Here is a 20,723-nt window from a genome sequence, read left to right on the forward strand (position 1 = left end):
TCTGTTGAGTATGGGTTGTCACTGGATGCTGTACATGTTGTGAATGGCGCAAATGTATGTTGTGACAGGGTTATGTGTAGGTTGTGATTGGACGTGTGTATGTTGTTATTTACTACTCTATGTCGTCAGTTGGGGAAATGTACGCTGTGAACTGGTTATGGATATGTTGTGACTGGATGGTGTGGAGGTTGTTATTGTCCTGTGTTCAGGTTGTCATTAGGGCTGTGTTGGTTTGTCACCTGGTTATGTATAGGTTGTAATTGCAGTCTGTTCGTGTTGTCATTCTGTTGAGTATGGGTTGTCACTGGATGCTGTACATGTTGTGAATGGCGCAAATGTATGTTGTGACAGGTTATGTGTAGGTTGTGATTGGTCACTGTGTATGTTGTTATTTACTACTCTATGTCGTCAGTTGGAGAAATGTACGCTGTGAACTGGTTATGGATATGTTGTGACTGGCTGGTGTGAGGTTGTTATTTTCCTGTGTTCAGGTTGTCATTAGGATGTGTTGGTTTGTCACCTGTTATGTATAGGTTGTAATTGCAGTCTGTTCGTGTTGTCATTCTGTTGAGTATGGGTTGTCACTGGATGCTGTACATGTTGTGAATGGCGCAATGTATGTTTGTGACAGGCTTATGTGTAGGTTGTGATTGGTCACTGTGTATGTTGTTTTTACTACTCTATGTCGTCAGTTGGAGAAATGTACGCTGTGAACTGGTTATGTATATGTTGTGACTGGCTGGTGTGGAGGTTGTTATTGACCTGTGTGCAGGTTGTCATTAGGATGTGTTGGTTTGTCACCTGGTTATGTATAGGTTGTAATTGCAGTCTGTTCGTGTTGTCATTCTGTTGAGTATGGGTTGTCACTGGATGCTGTACATGTTGTGAATGGCGCAAATGTATGTTGTGACAGGGTTATGTGTAGGTTGTGATTGGTCACTGTGTATGTTGTTATTTACTACTCTATGTCGTCAGTTGGAGAAATGTACGCTGTGAACTGGTTATGGATATGTTGTGACTGGCTGGTGTGAGGTTGTTATTTCCTGTGTTCAGGTTGTCATTAGGATGTGTTGTTTGTCACCTGGTTATGTATAGGTTGTAATTGCAGTCTGTTCGTGTTGTCATTCTGTTGAGTATGGGTTGTCACTGGATGCTGTACATGTTGTGAATGGCGCAAATGTATGTTGTGACAGGGTTATGTGTAGGTTGTGATTGGACAGTGTATGTTGTTATTTACTACTCTATGTCGTCAGTTGGGAAATGTACGCTGTGAACTGGTTATGTATATGTTGTGACTGGATGGTGTGGAGGTTGTTATTGTCCTGTGTTCAGGTTGTCATTGGGATGTGTTGGTTTGTCACCTGGTTATGTATAGGTTGTAATTGCAGTCTGTTCGTGTTGTCATTCTGTTGAGTATGGGTTGTCACTGGATGCTGTACATGTTGTGAATGGCGCAAATGTATGTTGTGACAGGGTTATGTGTAGGTTGTGATTGGTCACTGTGTATGTTGTTATTTACTACTCTATGTCGTCAGTTGGAGAAATGTACGCTGTGAACTGGTTATGGATATGTTGTGACTGGCTGGTGTGGAGGTTGTTATGTCCTGTGTTCAGGTTGTCATTAGGATGTGTTGGTTTGTCACCTGGTTATGTATAGGTTGTAATTGCAGTCTGTTCGTGTTGTCATTCTGTTGAGTATGGGTTGTCACTGGATGCTGTACATGTTGTGAATGGCGCAAATGTATGTTGTGACAGGCTTATGTGTAGGTTGTGATTGGTCACTGTGTATGTTGTTATTGGGCAGTGTGTAGGTGTGATTGGTCACTGTGTATGTTGTTATTGGGCAGTGTGTAGGTTGTGATTTTCCGCTGTTTATGTTGTCAGTGGCCTGTTTGGATGATGTTGTTGTATATCTAAGTTATCATTAACTTCACATGCAGATTTATTGCCTACAACACTTTCCTCTCGGAAAAGAAAAGGCGGCAAAAAATGAAAATGCCATTACTTATTGGGATGAGGAAAAAGTGAAGGCAAGAGTGAAATCAGAAAAGAATAGCGACAGAGGCATACTGCATGGCGTTCCGAGTGTCGGTGGGGCTTCAACAAGTGCATCCAACACAGGAATAAAGCTAACCCACCCTGTAAGTAAATCATGTGAAGCTTATTTTGGTGCTGTGTAGAATTTGGAGTAATGATAACTTTCATTACTGTTGTTTTGCAGGAAATCAAGAGAACGTATGAAAGGTTGATGACCATGGTTGAAGGGTTGGTGTCGACAATTGGAGAAGAGTTGGTTTCCCTGCAGTTGAGGTTGACGGATGAGATTGACAAGGAAGATGTGGTGGAAGCAGTAAGTAGCGAAGATGACAAAGAGAAGGCAACTGAAGATGAAGAAACCGGTGAAGAAGGTAAAGGAAGCCCAAAAGATTCAATTCTGTCACAAGAGGAACAACAGAGTGAACCAGAAGGAGATGATAAAGAAGAGGGCAAAAGTGCTTCGCGTGAAGAAGAGAGTCAATCTCAACCTGAGGAGAAAGGAGAAGGGAGTCACTCTGGATCAGAGGATGATGGAGAAGAAAAAACACAAGACAAGTCTAGTGATGCAGCAGCAAAGAGGATAAGGGTGTAGGCGATGAAATGGAGGAAAAGGATGAAATGGACCAGCAAGCACAAGGGCAAATGGATGTAAGAAGATCAACACGGGTGAGAAGCCGTGCAATCAAATCTCCCTGGTTAGAGGAGGTGAAAAAAGGCCGTGGCAAGAGAAAAGCTGACGAGAAAGAGGAATTATTCCAGATGTGCACGAGAAGATGTGATCAAGATGAAGGTGCCAAGTAAGTGTTGGGACTGATTGTAATTGGGACAACTGATTGACAACAATTTTACACATACAACCCTTGTGCTCATTGTTCCTTTTGCTGCAGGTACATTGTAGAGATGTATGGGTACTTCTTGACACGTGCTGAGCTTTGCTGCCTACAAGACAGGAAATGGATGAACGACAGGGTAAGACAGTTGTTTATATAGATAGAGAACTGCGAATGTCATTATGATCATGACTAACTGTTTGTATGTGTGATATAGTTCATGTCTATGGTGGCGAGAACCTTGGTGGGAGATGAAAAAGAGAACCACGTCGTGTCAGTAGGCACATTTTTTCACCCGAGTTAATGCAAACAATGGCCGCTAATCCTCTTAGGTAGAGCCTGGAAAAACATGAACATGAAATCTTACCGGAGCACATAGGATATAACATTGGAGACTGTGACTTCATATTTGGCCCCACCCTTTTCAATTACCATTGGTTCTGTTACGTGATGGATGTAAGAACCATGCGTTTCTATGCCCTTGACTCGTTGGTGGACAATTTGACGATGTTGAGATTACAAAGAGAGGAAGAAGAAGCAATGAAAACAGGAAGAAACCACAAAGGAAGCAAGGGAAGAAGAGAGGACAGATAGATCCTAAGCAATTCATGGCGAGAGGGATTGTATGCACAACTTTACATTCATTCTATAACTTGTTAATGCGTTATGGTTGCTTGTCTGCTTAACTGTCCTGGTTGTTAATGCCTGCTGATTACTTGTCATTGGCTACAGCGAAGGTTGTTAATGCTTCCTGATAACTTGTCATTCACAACTGTCAAACTTGTTTCTTCTGTTTGTCCCTTTTTGCAGAGAGATTGTTTCTGCCAAGTGCTTCGTGTGCTGAAGCCATCACTGTTTGCGGAGGAGGACAAGATTGACGAGGAAGTCACATGGGCAAAAGTTCATGTGCAATCTGACACGTGAGTTATTTTTCACACACAAGTACTTGTGTCTCAACTTTTGGGAGCTAATGTTCATTCACTAAAGTACTTTTTTTTCCTTTGTAGGGACTCTTGTGGGGTGCATGTGTTGAGCTGGTTACAAACATGGGACGGCACTGAGTATGGTGATGACGGCTACACAATGCCTAAGTACTCCCCTGAAGAAATCCATGACTTGAAGGTTGGATGCTTGTGGTGGCTCGTGACTCATCGGAACAACCTGCATGGCGATGAAGTGCTGTCTTTGCTGCGAGGAAACCCCCAAAGCAAGAGGAAGAAATAAATGACAAGCATATATTGTATTTACATTTATTTATTTGACAGCATAGTGACATCTGAACGTCAAGTTCACATTTTATTCTTTTCTTTGAGCATGTATGAATCCTGGATGTTAAGATATGTTAATGTGTTTTGATATCCTTTACTGGTTATCAAGTTTTTGTAAAGGCATTCATGTGTTTTTCATCATGGCCACAAATGCAGACTGAATAAGACTGGATAAACAAATGGTAACCACGGTGACATGATAGGCATATATCAGAGTCCTCTCTGCCACATCTGTTTACAACCTCAACAGGGGTTGTTCACAACCTCAAAAGGGATTGTTGACAACCCGAACAGAATTGGTTAACAACTCACTCGGGGTATAACACAGCTGTTAACTTAATTATATTATGAGCACATATAACGACCTTAATAGCAAAAATTGGGAGCATTTTAAAGTCATTAACAGCTTTAAAAGAAAAATCATATTACAGCAGATTTTTATTCCAGCAATTCATTTACAACCTCAACAGGGATTGTTGACAACCCGAACAGAATTGGTTAACAACCTTCGCATTGCCCCTGACAACTGACGCTGGGGATACCACAACCTCCACATGAGATCTAATTCTAACCAAATCATATCATATTATGACTTTAACACAGCTCGAATGTCTTAAGAAATCACTGAACACTGGAAGTAGGAGAAATTGTCACTTTATATCAGTAACATAATTGAGACTGCTAATGACAACCTGCATGGCGTCTGATAACAAGTCCATTACAACCTATTCACCAGTACATCAAAAATACAGAAATGATGTTATATCAGATTACAACCAGGTGTCATTTACCACTTGATATATATATGTACAACATAACTACACCAAATTTACAACCTATTCAAAAAAGCATACGTGTTGCATGTGTGGATAATGACGGACAACTTGAGGTGTAGGTTATGACATTTACAAAAAAATGCTGTCACAAGCATTCACAAAACGAAATATCAACAAGCCACCAGCAAAGCTCAACTTGGATTGGGGTTCTGGCAAGTCTTCACAGTGTGGCCTGGCTCATGGCATCTTCCACAGTGGTAAAGTTTTTTACTTTGAAATTGAGATTCAATCCTTCTTTTCTTTGGCCTCCCTGAGGGTCTTTTAGTGATTGGTGGCTGTAAAAATGTTCCCGTCATCATCTGCGTAACGGTGAGAGCTTCGGGACGAGGACAATCATGTGTCGCAATTGGCCTCATACTACTTGCATATATCTTCTCTTGGGCTGACAGCTTATAGCAATCATCTACAAATTCATAAACACTACCATGAAGTAGCTTTATCGCTGCACAGGCATGAGCACAAGGTACTCCGCTCATTTGCCATGCTAAACAAGTGCATTTCTGAGCTGTGAGATCAACAGTGACACAAATTATTCCAGTAGGAGATGTAGTATCAACTTGAACTCGGTTATCTCCATAATATACAGTATGCATATTCTCCGCTCTTGCTACTTTTTCTTGCAACTTGGACTCAATATTTGGCCCAACGCCATTTGTCCAATTTTCCATTGCCATTTTGCTTGCAACCATCTTCTTGGCTAATTTCTCCATATGCTCATGTATGAGAACTGACACATTGTGCTTCCTCTCCTTCAAAATCCAGGCATTAAACGACTCCGCAACATTAGTGGTGATGTTATCCTATCGTTTAAACGGGAATTTGCTTAAAGCCCACCGATCTACATCTCCTTGAGTGTCAACCCAATCAGCCAATTGTGGACAGAATGATCTAAGTTTCCCCATTGCAGCAACATATTCATCCTCAATCCTTGCATAGGCGATTCCATCCAGCATTTTCAATGCAACGTCCTTTGAAGTACCTGAAACTCGTCCCCTGCCTCGGTTAATTTTTAAATAATGTGCACTAAAATTTTCTTTCACATGCCTATAACAAAAAGCATGTCTCTCGCCACCAAATATTGTTCGCACAGCACCTATAATGGCATTATTCCGATCTGAAACTATCGTTGTCTCCACTGATCTTGTGATGTCTTTGATGTTCTGGAGAAACCAAGCCCAATCATCATATGTCTCCCCACTAACTATAGCATATGCTAATGGAAATAGTTCATTGTCTGCATCATATGCATTAGCTGAAATCAATGTCCCCCTGTAAGGACCACTTAGATGACAGCCGTCTATATAAAGTATATGTCGACACCCTTCTAAAAATCCATTAATTGAGCATCCATAAGCAATGAACACCCTCTGAAATCTGTTACTATCCAACCCTTCCTATCGAGCACTTGTGTTTGGATCAGTTTCAATGAGCCTTTCACAAATCCAGGGAATCACCATGTATGAATCCTGTGCACGACCATGTATTTCCCTCAATGCTCTTTCTCTACCCCTGTATGCTTGACTATAATTCAGTCGCACCCCATATTCTCTATACAGATCTCTTCTAAGTTCATTAGCATTCTTGTCTATATTACACCTCAAAGAATCTATCATGATTGATGATGTTAAGTTTGACCCTCTAGAGTGAGATACAACCAAGCTGTCCTGTGCATAATGCACATGCTCACTTCTTAAGGTTCTAATTATTAACAACTCAGAATCTTGTCTTTGTCCCATTGAGTATGCACCCATATACCACGGGCATCCCTCCGCCATACACTTCACAATGATCTTTTGTTGATTGTTCTTCACAAACTTGTATGAAAACTTCACAGCAATACTGTACCTATACAGTGCTTGCCTAAGAGCCACTGCATTAGGAAAAATCTGTCCTTCTCCGATAACCAAACCCTTCCACTTTGTTGAATTCATTTCCGGAATTGGGGTTGGCATCATTTCTGAACCACATGGCAACAATAGTGGGTCTTCACTAACCACATTAGGTGGAGACATGGACAATGTATCTGAACCTCCGAACAAGTCTTCCATCCTACATAACAGAACAGGTCAAGGGGTCGTTAATGACAACCTTCGATCACTATAATAACAACTTATGCACAACAGTTGACAATAGCTAATATTACTTCGAAATTTAAATAACACAACTTACACATGTTGCTCTTCTATTACAACATCCCTTGTTAGTTGTGAATTTTGATCTCCATTTTCTCCTATATATACATGACCACTGTCGCCATTGAAGTTAATCAAATGTTCTACTCCTTCATCATCTACAAGGTCCACAAATGTACACTCATCAAAGGTTACTGTGAATTTCATAACCATTCCATTACTTTCTTTTCCCACAATTGATGCCACCATTGTTCTAAATTCTCCATATGATGTCCCTTCCTTTATCATTCTTGTTCTCACACCACCTCCAACATACTGCGTTTCACCTTCTACACCATTAATAAATTGTCCTCCTATATGGAGGTAGCAAAACAATTGCTTTGCACTGGAAGTTGCCATCCTGGATATCAACCTGCCACAATCACTTGTTAATAACAAGTCATACAGTTATGTTAACAACCTTCGATGTACCCATTAACAACACATTTAACCATCGCATTTGAGGGGTTACAATAATAAATATCTGTCATTTTCCACTCATTTCCATCAGCAACACAGCATCATTGCCCGAAAAACAGAGCATCATTCACCGAAAAACAGAGCATTGCTTTCTAACCATAGCCACACATAGTAAAACCACACCTAACATGATTAAAACCACATATGACTAAAATGAGCCTCCCTTGATATTTCTAGAGAGTTGAATCACATGCTTAATACCAACGTATAAACACCCAATCAACTTTTCAGACCAGCATTAAAGCTGCGACTGGTTGTTAATAACAAGTCATACAGTTATGTTAACAACCTTCGATGTACCCATTAACAACACATTTAACCATCGCATTTGAGGGGTTACAATAATAAATATCTGTTATTTTCCACTCATCTTCATCAGCAACACAGCATCAGTGACCGAAAAACAGAGCCTCATTCACCGAAAAACAGAGCATTGCTTTCTAACCCTAGCCACACATAGTAAAACCACACCTAACATGATTAAAACCACATATGACTAAAATGAGCCTCCCTTGATATTTCTAGTGAGTTGAATCACATCTTAATACCCACATATCAACACACAATCAACTTTTCAGACCAACATTAAACTGCACTGGTTGTTAATAAGAAGAGACAGTTATGTTAACAACCTTCGAGTACCCATAAGAATTTAACCATCGCATTGAGGGTTACCAATAATAAATATCTTTTTTTCCACTCATCTTCATCAGCAACACAGCATCAGTGACCGAAAACAGAGCATCATTCACCGAAAAACAGAGCATTGCTTTCTTTCAACCATAGCCACACATAGTAAAACCACACCTAACATGATTAAAACCACATATGACTAAAATGAGCCTCCCTTGATATTTCTAGAGGCTGAATCACATGCTTAATCCAACGTATAAAACACCCAATCAACTTTTCAGACCAGCATTAAAGCTGCGACTGGTTGTTAATAACAAGTCATACAGTTATGTTAACAACCTTCGATGTACCCATTAACAACACATTTAACCATCGCATTTGAGGGGTTACAATAATAAATATCTGTTATTTTCCACTCATCTTCATCAGCAACACAGCATCAGTGACCGAAAACAGAGCCTCATTCACCGAAAAACAGAGCATTGCTTTCTAACCCTAGCCACACATAGTAAAACCACACCTAACATGATTAAAACCACATATGACTAAAATGAGCCTCCCTTGATATTTCTAGAGAGCTGAATCACATGCTTAATACCAACGTATAAACACCCAATCAACTTTTCAGACCAGCATTAAAGCTGCGACTGGTTGTTAATAACAAGTCATACAGTTATGTTAACAACCTTCGATGTACCCATTAACAACACATTTAACCATCGCATTTGAGGGGTTACAATAATAAATATCTGTTATTTTCCACTCATCTTCATCAGCAACACAGCATCAGTGACCGAAAAACAGAGCCTCATTCACCGAAAAACAGAGCATTGCTTTCTAACCCTAGCCACACATAGTAAAACCACACCTAACATGATTAAAACCACATATGACTAAAATGAGCCTCCCTTAATATTTCTAGTGAGTTGAATCACATCTTTAATACCCATATATCAACACACAATCAACTTTTCAGACCAACATTAAACTTGACACTGGTTGTGTATAGAAGAAGAGAAATGTTGTTAATGATGAGACGTACCAAGAAGATGAAGAAATAATGTCGCTTGCCTGCGATGGAGTACCAGCGCATAACTCCCTTCTTTCTTTCAGAAGCTTCTCTTCCTTGTGCATGTATAACAAACAACCGTACTAAATGAAGCCAATCAGCGTCTCTCCCTCTTTTCTTTCCTTTATCAATGACCGAGGGCAAGTACGTAATATCACAACTCAAATTATTTACCCAGAGGTCCCTGGGGACTTATGAGGAATTTGGGGATTTCATGGGACCTTCTGGTAGTAAATTGTCTTCTGTGGGACTCTACAGTAATTTTCCCAATATTTAACCCTAAACCTAATTAAATCTCCGTTTTTCTTGATTTTTAACATAATTATTTCTCCTTTGATTCCAATAATCTCTTGACCCATTCCTATACAATTTTTCATGCAGAATTCAAATATCAATTCAGATTTATGAAAATCAAACTTTTTCCCTCTCAATCAGTCTTGGTTGAATAGGGATATATATTTGCACAAAATTTCTATTTTTGATTCCAATGATTTTAAACACTTTTTCTTGGTGTTTTTCTACACAAAAACACCTTTTAAACCCATTGGAATTATCAAAACACATCAAAACAAACTCCTACATCAAGATCTCTTCTTGACTGAATTGAAACATATTAAACCCTAACTTAGTTTGCTTCTAAAAATCAATCCAAACACCACTTAAACATAATAATTCCAACTCATTTTTAAGGTTTCTATTCTTCCCTAAAGCATAGACATTTTACCCAAATAATGGCAGCATTTTCCCCTTGAATTTTAATTCAAATATTCAACCAAAACAAGCTTTAATCTTAACTAAACCAAAGCTCAAACATACCTTGATGAAAACTAAAACTTGATGATTCCTTATCCAAATGCACTCACTAAGTTTAGTTTTGAAGCTCAAGAAAACAACTTGACAGAACCTCCTCTCTTTTGTCAATTTTTCACCTATTTTTATGTATTTTAGGAGGGTATTTAAAGGCAAAGTTTCTGTCCCCCTCATCTTGGCATGTTGGAGTGCCACATAAGAGGGACACATTGTTGCCATCACAAGCTGCAATTTTCAAATCATGCCAAGTGTGTTTTGCCTAAAATAATCCAAGATATTTATGTTTAATTGGGCTTTAATATTGGGCATAGAATTTTACGTGAATTTTGGGCCTTTTTCTAGCCCAATTTGGGGTCCACTCATGGTCTAAGATGACCAAAAAAGATGGCTTACAAATTAGATCACCATCCCAAACCACCTTGAAGTTTTATTGGTTACTATTTGCTTGTAACTTTTCATAATTTTTCTAGACCTCCAAAATCACATTTTTCTCCATAAAAAATCCTCTTATAATATAAGGATATGACCTGAAAATTTTCAGAATTTTTCTCCATCTCTAACTATTTATTTTGAATTCTTCCTGGATAGGCCTTTATTAGTAAGACTGTGAGAAATAAATTCCCAGAAATAATTTCCTATACTTCCAAGGTCCAAAATCAATTTTATAAATTTCCATAAATAATTAGATAATTATTTAATATTTTTATCAGAATTATTGAGGCCTCTAAATATTTAAAATAATTATTTTTCTCTAATTTTCAACTATTTTCATGAAAAACCTCCGTTTTCAGGAAATTCGGTAATAGTTTATTTTTACATTGATTTTGAGGTTACAAAATTTCTAATTTACCTTCTTACCATTTTTTGGAATTTTTCTAGAATTTTTCCCATTTTACCCTTCCTATTTTGCTCTTCCTATCAAGGTTTCACATCAAAAGTTGTTTTATCCCTTTGTTTGCTTTCTATATTGGCCCTCATTCAAATTTTTAACTTCCTATATTTAAATAAAAATTTCAAGATGTGACATATAGTGACCGCAAAATCTAAAATCCAACTAGCATAAGATACATTATGAGGGTTAGAAATAGCCAAACCTATACCAGTTAGGGCATTAACAGTGGTCTCTGACTCCTTTAGAAGTAATTCTAAGATTTTTGGGTACTATTCATTTGTGGAGGTTGGTCGACATACGTTGCTTTGTTGGCATGTGGACATGAGATAAGTTAGTACTAGATTGATTCAACTCCTTACCTTGCTTACCTTTGTTTCCTCTAAAATTTAAAGGGTAACCAATTATTTGTTAACAATTCTCTTTGAGATACCCCTTTTTGCCACGATAATTGCATTCAAGCGTGCTTTCCCTATGTCTTTTACCTTTGCCGCCGCCACGTCCTCTGGCAACCATCATAATTTCTTCTCCTGGTGGAGGCTTGTCGCTGCTGGCAATTGATCTTTGGGTCTCGTCCTAAATGATCATAGCGCGTATGCTTCATTAACTCTAGGGAGTAGATTCATTAGAATGATCTAGCTCTTAGCTTGATGATAGGATTCATTAAATCCCATCAAGAACTATAGAAGTTTTTGTTCCTGAATGACCTTGGCATAGGTTCTAGACATTTCACATGTACAGGAGGAAAGAGTGACTAATGCCAATTATTTTTTTTTGAAAGTTCCTTCAATTTTGAGAAATAGGCAGAAACTGAAAGAGATCCATGTCTAAGGAAAGTAACTTCATGGTGGAGAGCAAATATCTGAGCTCTATTCTTCTTATTGAATCTTTCTTTGAGGTCCATCCACATGTGATACGCATTCTGAAAGAATATGACTCTATTTGCGAGTTTTTTTTTCGAAATGGAGTTCAAAATCCAAGAGAGCGCAACCGTGTTATATCATTCCCATTGATCATGCAATACCTTATCTTGTGCCTCTTTCTTGCAAGTTCTAGTAATGAATCCGAGTTTGTTCTTCCCCATCAGTGTGATTTTCATCACCCTACTCCATATTGTGTAATTTTTGGTGCCATTGAGAAGAATGTGATGGATGATTGAAGCACCTTGGGTGTCCGATGGATGGATCTACAATGGGCAAGAGGAAGACAAGCTCTCTGCGGCAAAATTTTCTTCTCCTATTACGGTTTGCTGGCTAAACGTAGAAAATGAATGGACTATGGGATTCTGATCAAAATTGAGGGAAAACCCTTAGTTTTGGTACCATGAAAAATACCAAGCGCTAAACCTATTCCTATACACTCTATGATGGAATAATGGGGATCTTCTCATTACTGAAACAAAAACAATACAACTCTATGGACCTCAATTACAACCAAAGGCCTAAGGTTTATAGAGTAAAACAAAAAATGCAACAAAAAAAAAAGAACCTAAAGCCGTACTGGGCAATATGACATCACCCACTAACAACTGTACAGATAAACGTTTAATATCACAACAAAATAATAATCCCCTATTTCCAACAAAATCCTAATATTTATTATAAAAAATTTTAATTATAAATCTTCTTAATTAATCGATTTTCAACAGCAATTTTGTCATTGGTATTTAAAGCCAGCATTGATTCAAAACGATTGAATTATACTTGCTTTCTATTTAAATTATAGGAGTAATATTGTGAATATTATATTATTATATCTATTTGTCATCTATGCAAATAACTCGGCGAGAGCGTCGTTACGTTGGGTGTTCGATTTCCCTGTCGCTAGGAAAGAGAGACAAAACGACAACGTAGAAACCATTCATTCATGAGCGCAAAACGTAACCGAAACTTCGGTCCCAAATTTCACGTCCCCACACTCAATAACGACTTTTCTCGGACGACTCTTTTGATTATCCTCATTTCCTCAGCAATTCCAACGGATTCTTCCCTTTCTCGGCCCCTCCATCTTCACGATCAGCTTCTGCAAATGTCGTTGTCGGATTCCGAGACAACTCAAGGTGGATCATCCGAATATAGACCTTTTCGCCAAATTAGCCGTGACAGTAAGCACTATTGTCTTTCGTTTTGAGGAGGATCTTGTTTTCTGTTATTTATCCATTTGTTTCTCCGAACAAATAGGTTGAGAAGAATTTCAATAAGGAAAATCTTGACACAGAGCAGTTTTTCTGGGGGCTTGATTGAATTTAATTTGTTTTTACATAATTGAGCTACGAAGCTGAGCTTGGTGTGGATGTATTCCTTTCAATTTTGAGGTTGCCAAGTCTTTATTTTAGAAAACGGTTGTATTTTTTTAAGTTTTTCCTATATTCCTTTAACCTGGGATATATATATATATATATATATATATATAGAATCTTTTGGATTTTGGAATACAAACTGCTATGGCGAATTGATAGTGTTGGCTTTAGGAGACACTTAGTTTTCAGAAAATGTAATAACACTAAATATATTTGAAAGATTCGACTATTTGAATCTTTTTAATTTTTTTTGGCTTCCATCATTTTCTCACCCTTTATTATGGATAAGTATTTGACTTCTACGACTCAATGCGGGAGACATAACATTAGTTACTTTCTTCTTAAATATATTTTGTAATATTTTTCATGTTTGGCTGCATGTAGGGTTATTGTTTGAAATGCTTGGAGCAGCAAAGTCAGGGGATTCTAAATCATGGAAGGTGAGTGATTGAAGCGGTCACAGTTTACGATGTTGTTCTGGAGCTTGTTAATTTTTCCTTACTTAACTACGATAATTTCTTTCTAAAGAACGTTGCTTTAGTTAATTTCATATATTGTTTGTTTTAATTCACCATTTCTAGTGATGATTGACGAACTTCTAGAGCATTGTTACCTATTTAGCCAATTATATTTGCTTTACTTTTGGGAGCACATTCTAATCACAAAGATAAGCATGGAATACTGATCTTAATCTTGATCTATTCAAAATTGATTTTTGATCTTCTAGGTTCAATTTAATTTTTTTATATTTTTATATAATTTTTTCATGTTAATAGATTCAGAATTGAAAATAAAAATAATCTTATAGCTAACACATCTTAAAAAAATAAATTTATTATAATGATGAGTATGGAATGAGGACCCTTAGTTTTACCCATAAAACGTATAGTTTAAATAATGCAAGTTTGTTGTTTCTTCTGTTACTAGGATTGTTTTAAATATTATGATAAAGAGCATAGGCGAAAGGGGTTTTTACAGATAATCATAAAGGTGGAGCCAAATCCTCTCTATTCATTTATCAAATTTCATTTATCATATATTTTCTGTATATTGACTTGCAAACTAATTCTTTAGTCCTATTCTAAAGTGAAAGTTATAAAATTATTCAATAGCAAGACATGTTTTCTAGCCATAAAGTCTATATAAAAGCCTAATTTTGTGCATTGTAGTCCATGGTTGTGAGAATGTTTCAGTTACATTCTTTGTGTGTTGCCAATGTTATACATTAAATTACCCAAGTAACTTGGATTTAAGAAAAGGCTGGCAAATTGCCTTTAAAAAACAAGGACGAAAAGTAAGTAAACTGATGACCTTTACCTTCACAAACTAATTTTGTACAAACTCAAAAATGTTTATGAAGACTTCCTTACTAATCTTTTTGATGCCATTGCTAAGTAGCTCTTTTGTTGACGTTATTGTTGCCTGTGTGAAAGGATTAGCGTGCTTTTATGAGTAGAAGGTTTACCCTTTTTTCTTTTTCATATGTTTAGTTTCGTTAACTGTTTTAGAAGCATCACTCATCTTCCACTGATTCGTCCTTTTTCGTTAATTTTTTCCCCATTTTAATGGTTAAGATTAACAACTTTAAATGAATGTGGTGTCATATTTATATTTGTTGAAGTGCGTTAGGTTATTCCAACCATGGTTATCGTCACCTATTCTTAAGTTCTTTTTAAGTTTAATCATTTAATGCTTATTAGGCCCAATATGATTTGGCAATATCAAAAAATTAGGAGTATTTTTTTTCGGTAACAAAAAACTATACTCATGTTTCTTGATTATTGGATTTTCATGGTGTCAAAGCCTTTTAGTCATGAAAATTTTCATGGCATCAGAGCCTTCAATAACCATTGCGATCATTTCCCTTGTTCCACTCTTTGCTAATCTTATGACAATTTGATAAAACTTCCTTTAAGCCCATTAGTTTTTTTTAAATAAAAAATAACTCTAGATACCTCTCTTCATCTTAATTACGTAGATTGTATTCCACCCATACAATTTTCCATCAATTTCACTATCTTTTTGTGTAATCAATCTTGGATAACTGAACTTTGCCAATTATGAAATGATAGGTCCCTCATTTTTGTCTCCAAATCATTTCTAATTTGCTTCTTATTGAACCTGTAATGTATATATTCTGTCTTATTCCTACTCCGGTGAAAACCCTTTAATTTCAAGGTCCTTCGCTATAACTCAAGTTACTATCCTCTCTTGACTTCACAATAATGACTGTATCATTTACCAAAAAAAAACAAAGCATTTGGTAATATCCTCTAGGACATTCTTAATTAGAACATCTAAAACTATATCAAATAAGTAATGGCTTAAACATGAACTAAATGTATACCAATCCTTATAAGGAAGTCTTTTGTTTTACCACTAATGTTCTTATACTAGTTGTTACCTATTTATACATATCTTGTTTTGCTTTGATATATATGCCTCGAAGCAATGTCATTTCCTAAAGCACAATTTAGAGATTTTATCAAAAAGAGAATGATTTTTTTATCGTGGTTCTTAGTTTCTGAGTTACATTTGAATTTCAATCAAGATGGCTTGTAAGGAGATAGAGGGTTAAATGGAGATTATTTAAGTTTCATAAATTCTCTTAAATATGTTTTTACAAGTTTTAGTTGTTTTATAGTTTGATGCAACTTATGATGATGTTCTATATGTCTAAATTTTTTTGGCTCCATTATAAGATTTTAAAACTATTCAGCATTAAAACTTTTAGGGATATGAAGCTAATATTCTTATACGTTGGGATAGTAACCTATACATCTTTCTCTAGACAGATTTAACTACTTAAGTTTATTCATGCATCTGTCATGAATAAGTCAATCTTAACTTGCCTTCTTTTTATTATTTCTTAGAGTTAACTATCAGTAAATTTTAGGTTGATAGTAATCCACGTTAGCAACTAATTTTCACAGGTGCTCATAATGGATAAAGTCACATTGAAAGTTATGTCACATTCATGTAAAATGGCAGATATCACCGACCAAGAAATTTCATGTAAGCATTTTGAGTTTGCTTTTATTTTTATTATCATTATTATTCTTTTTGTTTTTCTTCTATTGGAACCTATTAAGTTTAGCTGATGATGCTAAAATTAGTTTTAATGAAGTGGATATCTTAGGCCTTTCTTAGGAAAAACTGACACTCATGAAATGGTGAATCAACCTTTTTGAAGCTTTTAAGAAATTAGTTGCTTCAAAGTTCAGTATTACTGCTACTTACTTTGTAGTGCTTTTTATTATTCTATATTGCTTGACCCCCAAAAACTCTTTTGCACTAACTTTCTACTTTAAGCTACATTGTAAGTTCATTTCTTTGGATATTGTTCTAATATTTGTTACAAACTACTTGACTTCTTATTGCAGTGGTAGAAGACGTTTTCAAGAGAAGGCAACCACTACCGTCTATGGATGTTGTTTATTTCATGCAGCCAATAAAAGAGAAGTAATTTTGTTTTTTCTTTATCAATAACTATACACTTTATTTTAAAGTCATAAAGTGCCATATGAGTTATGCAAAACATTACTCCTTTAATTTTATTTACGGGTAGCGAAAAAGTTTTCATATGAATGTATAATTTTAACCTTCATTTATTATTTTGTTGATTTTGTTCTCATAAGGTATATTGTATATTAAATAGGGATAAAGTTGAAAAGTTGTTAAATTTTAAATGAGAGTTAATAAAGTTAAAGTTTTCTTGGTCTGTGAGAAATGCGTTAGAAGTAACTTATAAATAGAACTAATAGGGTATTAACCAATTTGCTTTATCATAATTACCGTTGTAGTGGAGACCAACTACTAGAAGGTTGATAAGGCTATTTACAGGTAGTAGATCAAAGAATTGTGGGACCTATTATTTGTCTAGAGGGATATCTTGGGAAGTGCGAGTTGCTTAAGTTTTAAAGATGATAAATAAGTGAGTATATGTGTTTATTACTTTTCTTTGCTTTCCTTTAGACTGGATTATAGTTGTAACAAGATCCTAGATTTAAATTAAGTATGGATTAAAGCAATATAAAGTATTTAGTAAGGTTTTATACAATTAAAAAAGTGTAATGTTATTTTTTAGTAGGTATTATGAATTAATAAAGGTCTTGTGGTTTAAGAAAGAGTTACTTGTAGCAAGAGAAAAGTAAAAGGCATGTAAATTGAAGGAAAAGGAAAAGAAGTGTTCAATTTCTTAGACAGCCTTAACATCTAGAGAATTTTTTATTAAATATATTCTACCTCTCACCAAACTAACTAACTTTCTCTCAAAGTAACTAATCCATTGTTTGTTAGATAATTTCATTTATTTGTAACAAGAAAAGCCACTCCTATTCGTCACATTATTAGATGAGTCAGCAACAAGATAAGGCAAGTGACTAGGAAGAGGGATAACATAAATTGCCTCAAAAGGAGTCATATTTATAGTTGAGTGGTGATTAGTGTTATACCATAACTTAATTAGAGGAAACTACTTGGCCCATTGCCTTGGAAGTTATCTTTGAAAGTAGAGTTTTGACTCACCTACTCTATTACCTTACACCGCTTAATAATCCATAGATTACTCTCGTTGACCATTATTTTGCCTTTGTTTTTCGCATTCGAAGCTTCAACTTGTTGAATTTTATTGGCCATTATGAGCTAGAGAGTGGCTTTGAGATTCTTTATTTCATCAGGAATCTTAATAGTATGCTTAGAGATGATGGTGGATATAGAACCACTAAGATTTAACAAGAAGAATAGGGGATTGGGTCAAACTAGACAAATTTACTGCAAATGTGGAAAAATGATTGTTTATTAGACGAGAGAGGTATTATGAATAATGAATTATTGGGGTGAGTATCAGAGTATAAAGGAGGTGACATATGTATTCACTTGGTATAGGAAACTAATCTTTGAAAAGCTACCTAGAATATGTGTACTACCATTTCTTGATTTTAGGATGCGAAAGAGCCATGTTAAAGGACTTGTTGGCAAATTGATTAATAGATATAAAAGGATGCAGAGATAATAACCTATAACCACTTGAATTGAAAATTACCTAAGAGTTTGAAAGGGTGATTGAGATTGATGATGGAGAGTGGGTCTAAAGAGAGAAACATGACAAGATTTAAGTTGGATCTACCTTTATTCTATGAAGAAGAGCCACCTAGATGGATTTTTCATGTACAGAGATACTTCAAGAATGTGAAGTTTCTTAAAAGAAGAAAATATATGTTATTCCATGTTCCATAACGGTGCTATGCTACATTGATAGTCCTTAAAGCATCTTCAAAAACTTAATAGATGATAGAACATGGTTTTTGCTTGTAGAAAATGAGATTTGTGAAGTCTCATTTTTTTCAACTGTAGTTATCCCCTTTATAGCTTGTGTTCCGCTTACAAAATCCTTCATGTATGCTTTCAAAGAGAGCTTTTTTAGAAAAAATGGCACTCATAATGACCTATGGTAAGATACTAGCCCATGAAACTTTATAGAGGATGTTTAGTGTAACTTTTGTAACCTTTCCTCAAAGTGATAGATAAATCCAAAGATTCATGAGAACTAGAAAATTAGGGTTCACCCATAATGTTCACCCACCTTGAATGGTCTTGCAAAAAGGGTTGTTTTTGCTTGCTAAGGGCTATTGAGAAAATATTTTAAGGACAAAATTGTACTTTAACCCTCTTACTAATTCAATAGGTTTTAAATGGAACATGTTCAAGTTTTTGTAATTTTTAGCTCCAAGGCAAGTGTTGAGAGGATGAAAATAATCCCTTAATTTTAATATCTCCTATGTTTATCTCTTGGAGTTTTTATTGTAATTGAACTGTTTTTCCCAAATATTTTGAAAGTGGATGACTATAAAGGGATAAAGTACATATATAGAGTGCTCCACTACTATTCTTGCTTATTATGATGCTTTAATATAAAGTATGTATAGAAGTATCTTTGGCATCTATTATTGTCACAGTTGAAACAAACCATATTCTAAGTATCCAAATTTTGTCTCATTTCTATCGGTATATTCTTGTTGAAAAGTGTTTTTCCCAATGAAATTTATTTTAGTTTCAAATCTAGAAAATCGGTTGGCTTTGTATTATATTATTTTACCTAGCTTCATTATTTATGTTGAACTTTTTTATAAAAAAAAAACATATTCAACTTGCAATCTTTTACATCCTTATTGACCTTTCTTTTTTTAGCATGCAGTCTTATCATGTTAATGTCAGACATGTCTGGAAGGGAGCCCTTGTATAGGAAGTATGCAGAAAATTCTGGTTTTTTCCGCCCAATTTGCTGTTATATATCTTTTGTAAGCTTTAACTATGGGGGTAGCCTTGATTTCCTTCTCTCTTTCATTTTTCTTTCTTTCCTTTTCTTTTCCTTGGCAGAGCATATATTTTTTTTAGCTCAACAGTTCCAAGGGAATTTATAAAACACATTCAATGTGATACAAGTGTCTTACCCCGCATAGGTGCATTGAGAGAGGTTGATATATCTTTTCTCCTTTTAATAGAGTTATAAGCATTTAATAGCCTTCACAACCTTTTTTCTGAGGATGGTTTTACTTTAATTTTGTAGATGAATTTGGAATACTTTCCAGTAGATAACCAGGTATGTAATAAAAAAAGCTGTTCCTTTCTTTCCATTGATGGCAATATTTATTTGTTGTTATGTCATGTTGACCAATTTGTTACGCAATGATTAGGAGAGTAGTCTATAACCTTTCTAATATAAAATCTCCAAAATTATAAATCCTTTATAAAATTTTATAAGCTATCCAAAAAATAGTATAGATAAACTTATACTTTTATATTTTATTATGTAACAAATGAAATTTTAATTTTTCTTCATATTACTTATGTAACTTTAACCTTGGTAGAATTTCAATGGGACTTGAAGTTGTTAAGCCATCAAGGCTAATTTAATTTAATGCATGATTCAGCAATAAGTCAATAAAAATGAATTGGAAGACACAAAAATTTAACAAACATGCGTAGAATATGCTTTACAAATTTAGAGTTAGAGTTAGCTACAATCAATTTAGAGTGAATTAGAAAGTCATGGCCATAACTTAGTTATTTCCAATTGAGTTGTCTCTAAATGGCCCTTTGTAATGTTATTTTTCATACAACAAAGTTTAAGTGGTCTTAGGGGCTCACTCAGGCTAAGACATGCCTTTAGGCTCAAAGAATGCTTACAGAGGCATTTATATAGATTACCCACCAACAATGTCTCCATATCGATGGTAAGATTTGAACTAACAACCTTGTTAATTATAAGCCAGCTCGTTACAACTAGACAAATTTATTGCCTAAATAGCCATCGATGATTGTGTTGTTGTAACATGCTTGCTTTCCATTTCCATACACCAGTTCTTAGCCCAATCTCAATTGTTATAAATGTCAACACTT

The 20,723-nt window shown here is 35.6% G+C and overlaps 5 protein-coding genes across 5 annotated transcripts; 3 read left to right on the forward strand and 2 right to left on the reverse strand.

Moving 5' to 3' along the window:
• Positions 1-1,899: 1,899 nt before the first annotated feature.
• LOC114758525 (glutamic acid-rich protein-like) lies at positions 1,900-2,629 on the forward strand. Its single transcript, XM_028947577.1, has 2 exons — positions 1,900-2,141; positions 2,222-2,629. The coding sequence occupies exons 1-2, from the start codon at positions 1,935-1,937 to the stop codon at positions 2,627-2,629; spliced, it is 615 nt and encodes a 204-aa protein (XP_028803410.1). The 5' UTR covers positions 1,900-1,934.
• A 793-nt stretch (positions 2,630-3,422) lies between these two features.
• Positions 3,423-4,146, forward strand: LOC114758521 (uncharacterized). Its single transcript, XM_028947572.1, has 3 exons — positions 3,423-3,490; positions 3,678-3,787; positions 3,875-4,146. The coding sequence occupies exons 1-3, from the start codon at positions 3,476-3,478 to the stop codon at positions 4,089-4,091; spliced, it is 342 nt and encodes a 113-aa protein (XP_028803405.1). The 5' UTR covers positions 3,423-3,475; the 3' UTR covers positions 4,092-4,146.
• Positions 4,147-5,040: 894 nt separating this feature from the next.
• Positions 5,041-18,211, reverse strand: LOC114758523 (uncharacterized). Its single transcript, XM_028947575.1, has 3 exons — positions 18,201-18,211; positions 17,588-17,590; positions 5,041-6,015 (listed from the first exon to the last, which is right to left on the reverse strand). Exon 3 carries the CDS (start codon positions 5,679-5,681, stop codon positions 5,103-5,105), a length of 579 nt encoding a protein of 192 aa, XP_028803408.1. The 5' UTR covers positions 5,682-6,015; positions 17,588-17,590; positions 18,201-18,211; the 3' UTR covers positions 5,041-5,102.
• LOC114758522 (uncharacterized) lies at positions 6,009-9,341 on the reverse strand. The gene is made up of 3 exons (XM_028947574.1): positions 9,298-9,341; positions 7,141-7,515; positions 6,009-7,020 (listed from the first exon to the last, which is right to left on the reverse strand). Exons 2-3 carry the CDS (start codon positions 7,500-7,502, stop codon positions 6,366-6,368), a joined length of 1,017 nt encoding a protein of 338 aa, XP_028803407.1. The 5' UTR covers positions 7,503-7,515; positions 9,298-9,341; the 3' UTR covers positions 6,009-6,365.
• Positions 13,052-19,963, forward strand: LOC114758524 (protein transport Sec1a-like; the record flags this gene model as incomplete). The annotated part of the gene is made up of 7 exons (XM_028947576.1): positions 13,052-13,127; positions 13,707-13,762; positions 16,256-16,337; positions 16,706-16,784; positions 19,519-19,569; positions 19,701-19,797; positions 19,891-19,963. Coding segments are annotated over exons 1-7 (514 nt in total), but the record flags the coding sequence as incomplete, so codon positions are not given.
• Between the last annotated feature and the right edge of the window lie 760 nt (positions 19,964-20,723).

Source organism: Neltuma alba, unplaced genomic scaffold (assembly GCF_004799145.2).
Source record: "Neltuma alba isolate B1F8T4 unplaced genomic scaffold, ASM479914v2 tig00010722_pilon, whole genome shotgun sequence".
Classification (NCBI taxonomy): Eukaryota; Viridiplantae; Streptophyta; class Magnoliopsida; order Fabales; family Fabaceae; genus Neltuma; species Neltuma alba.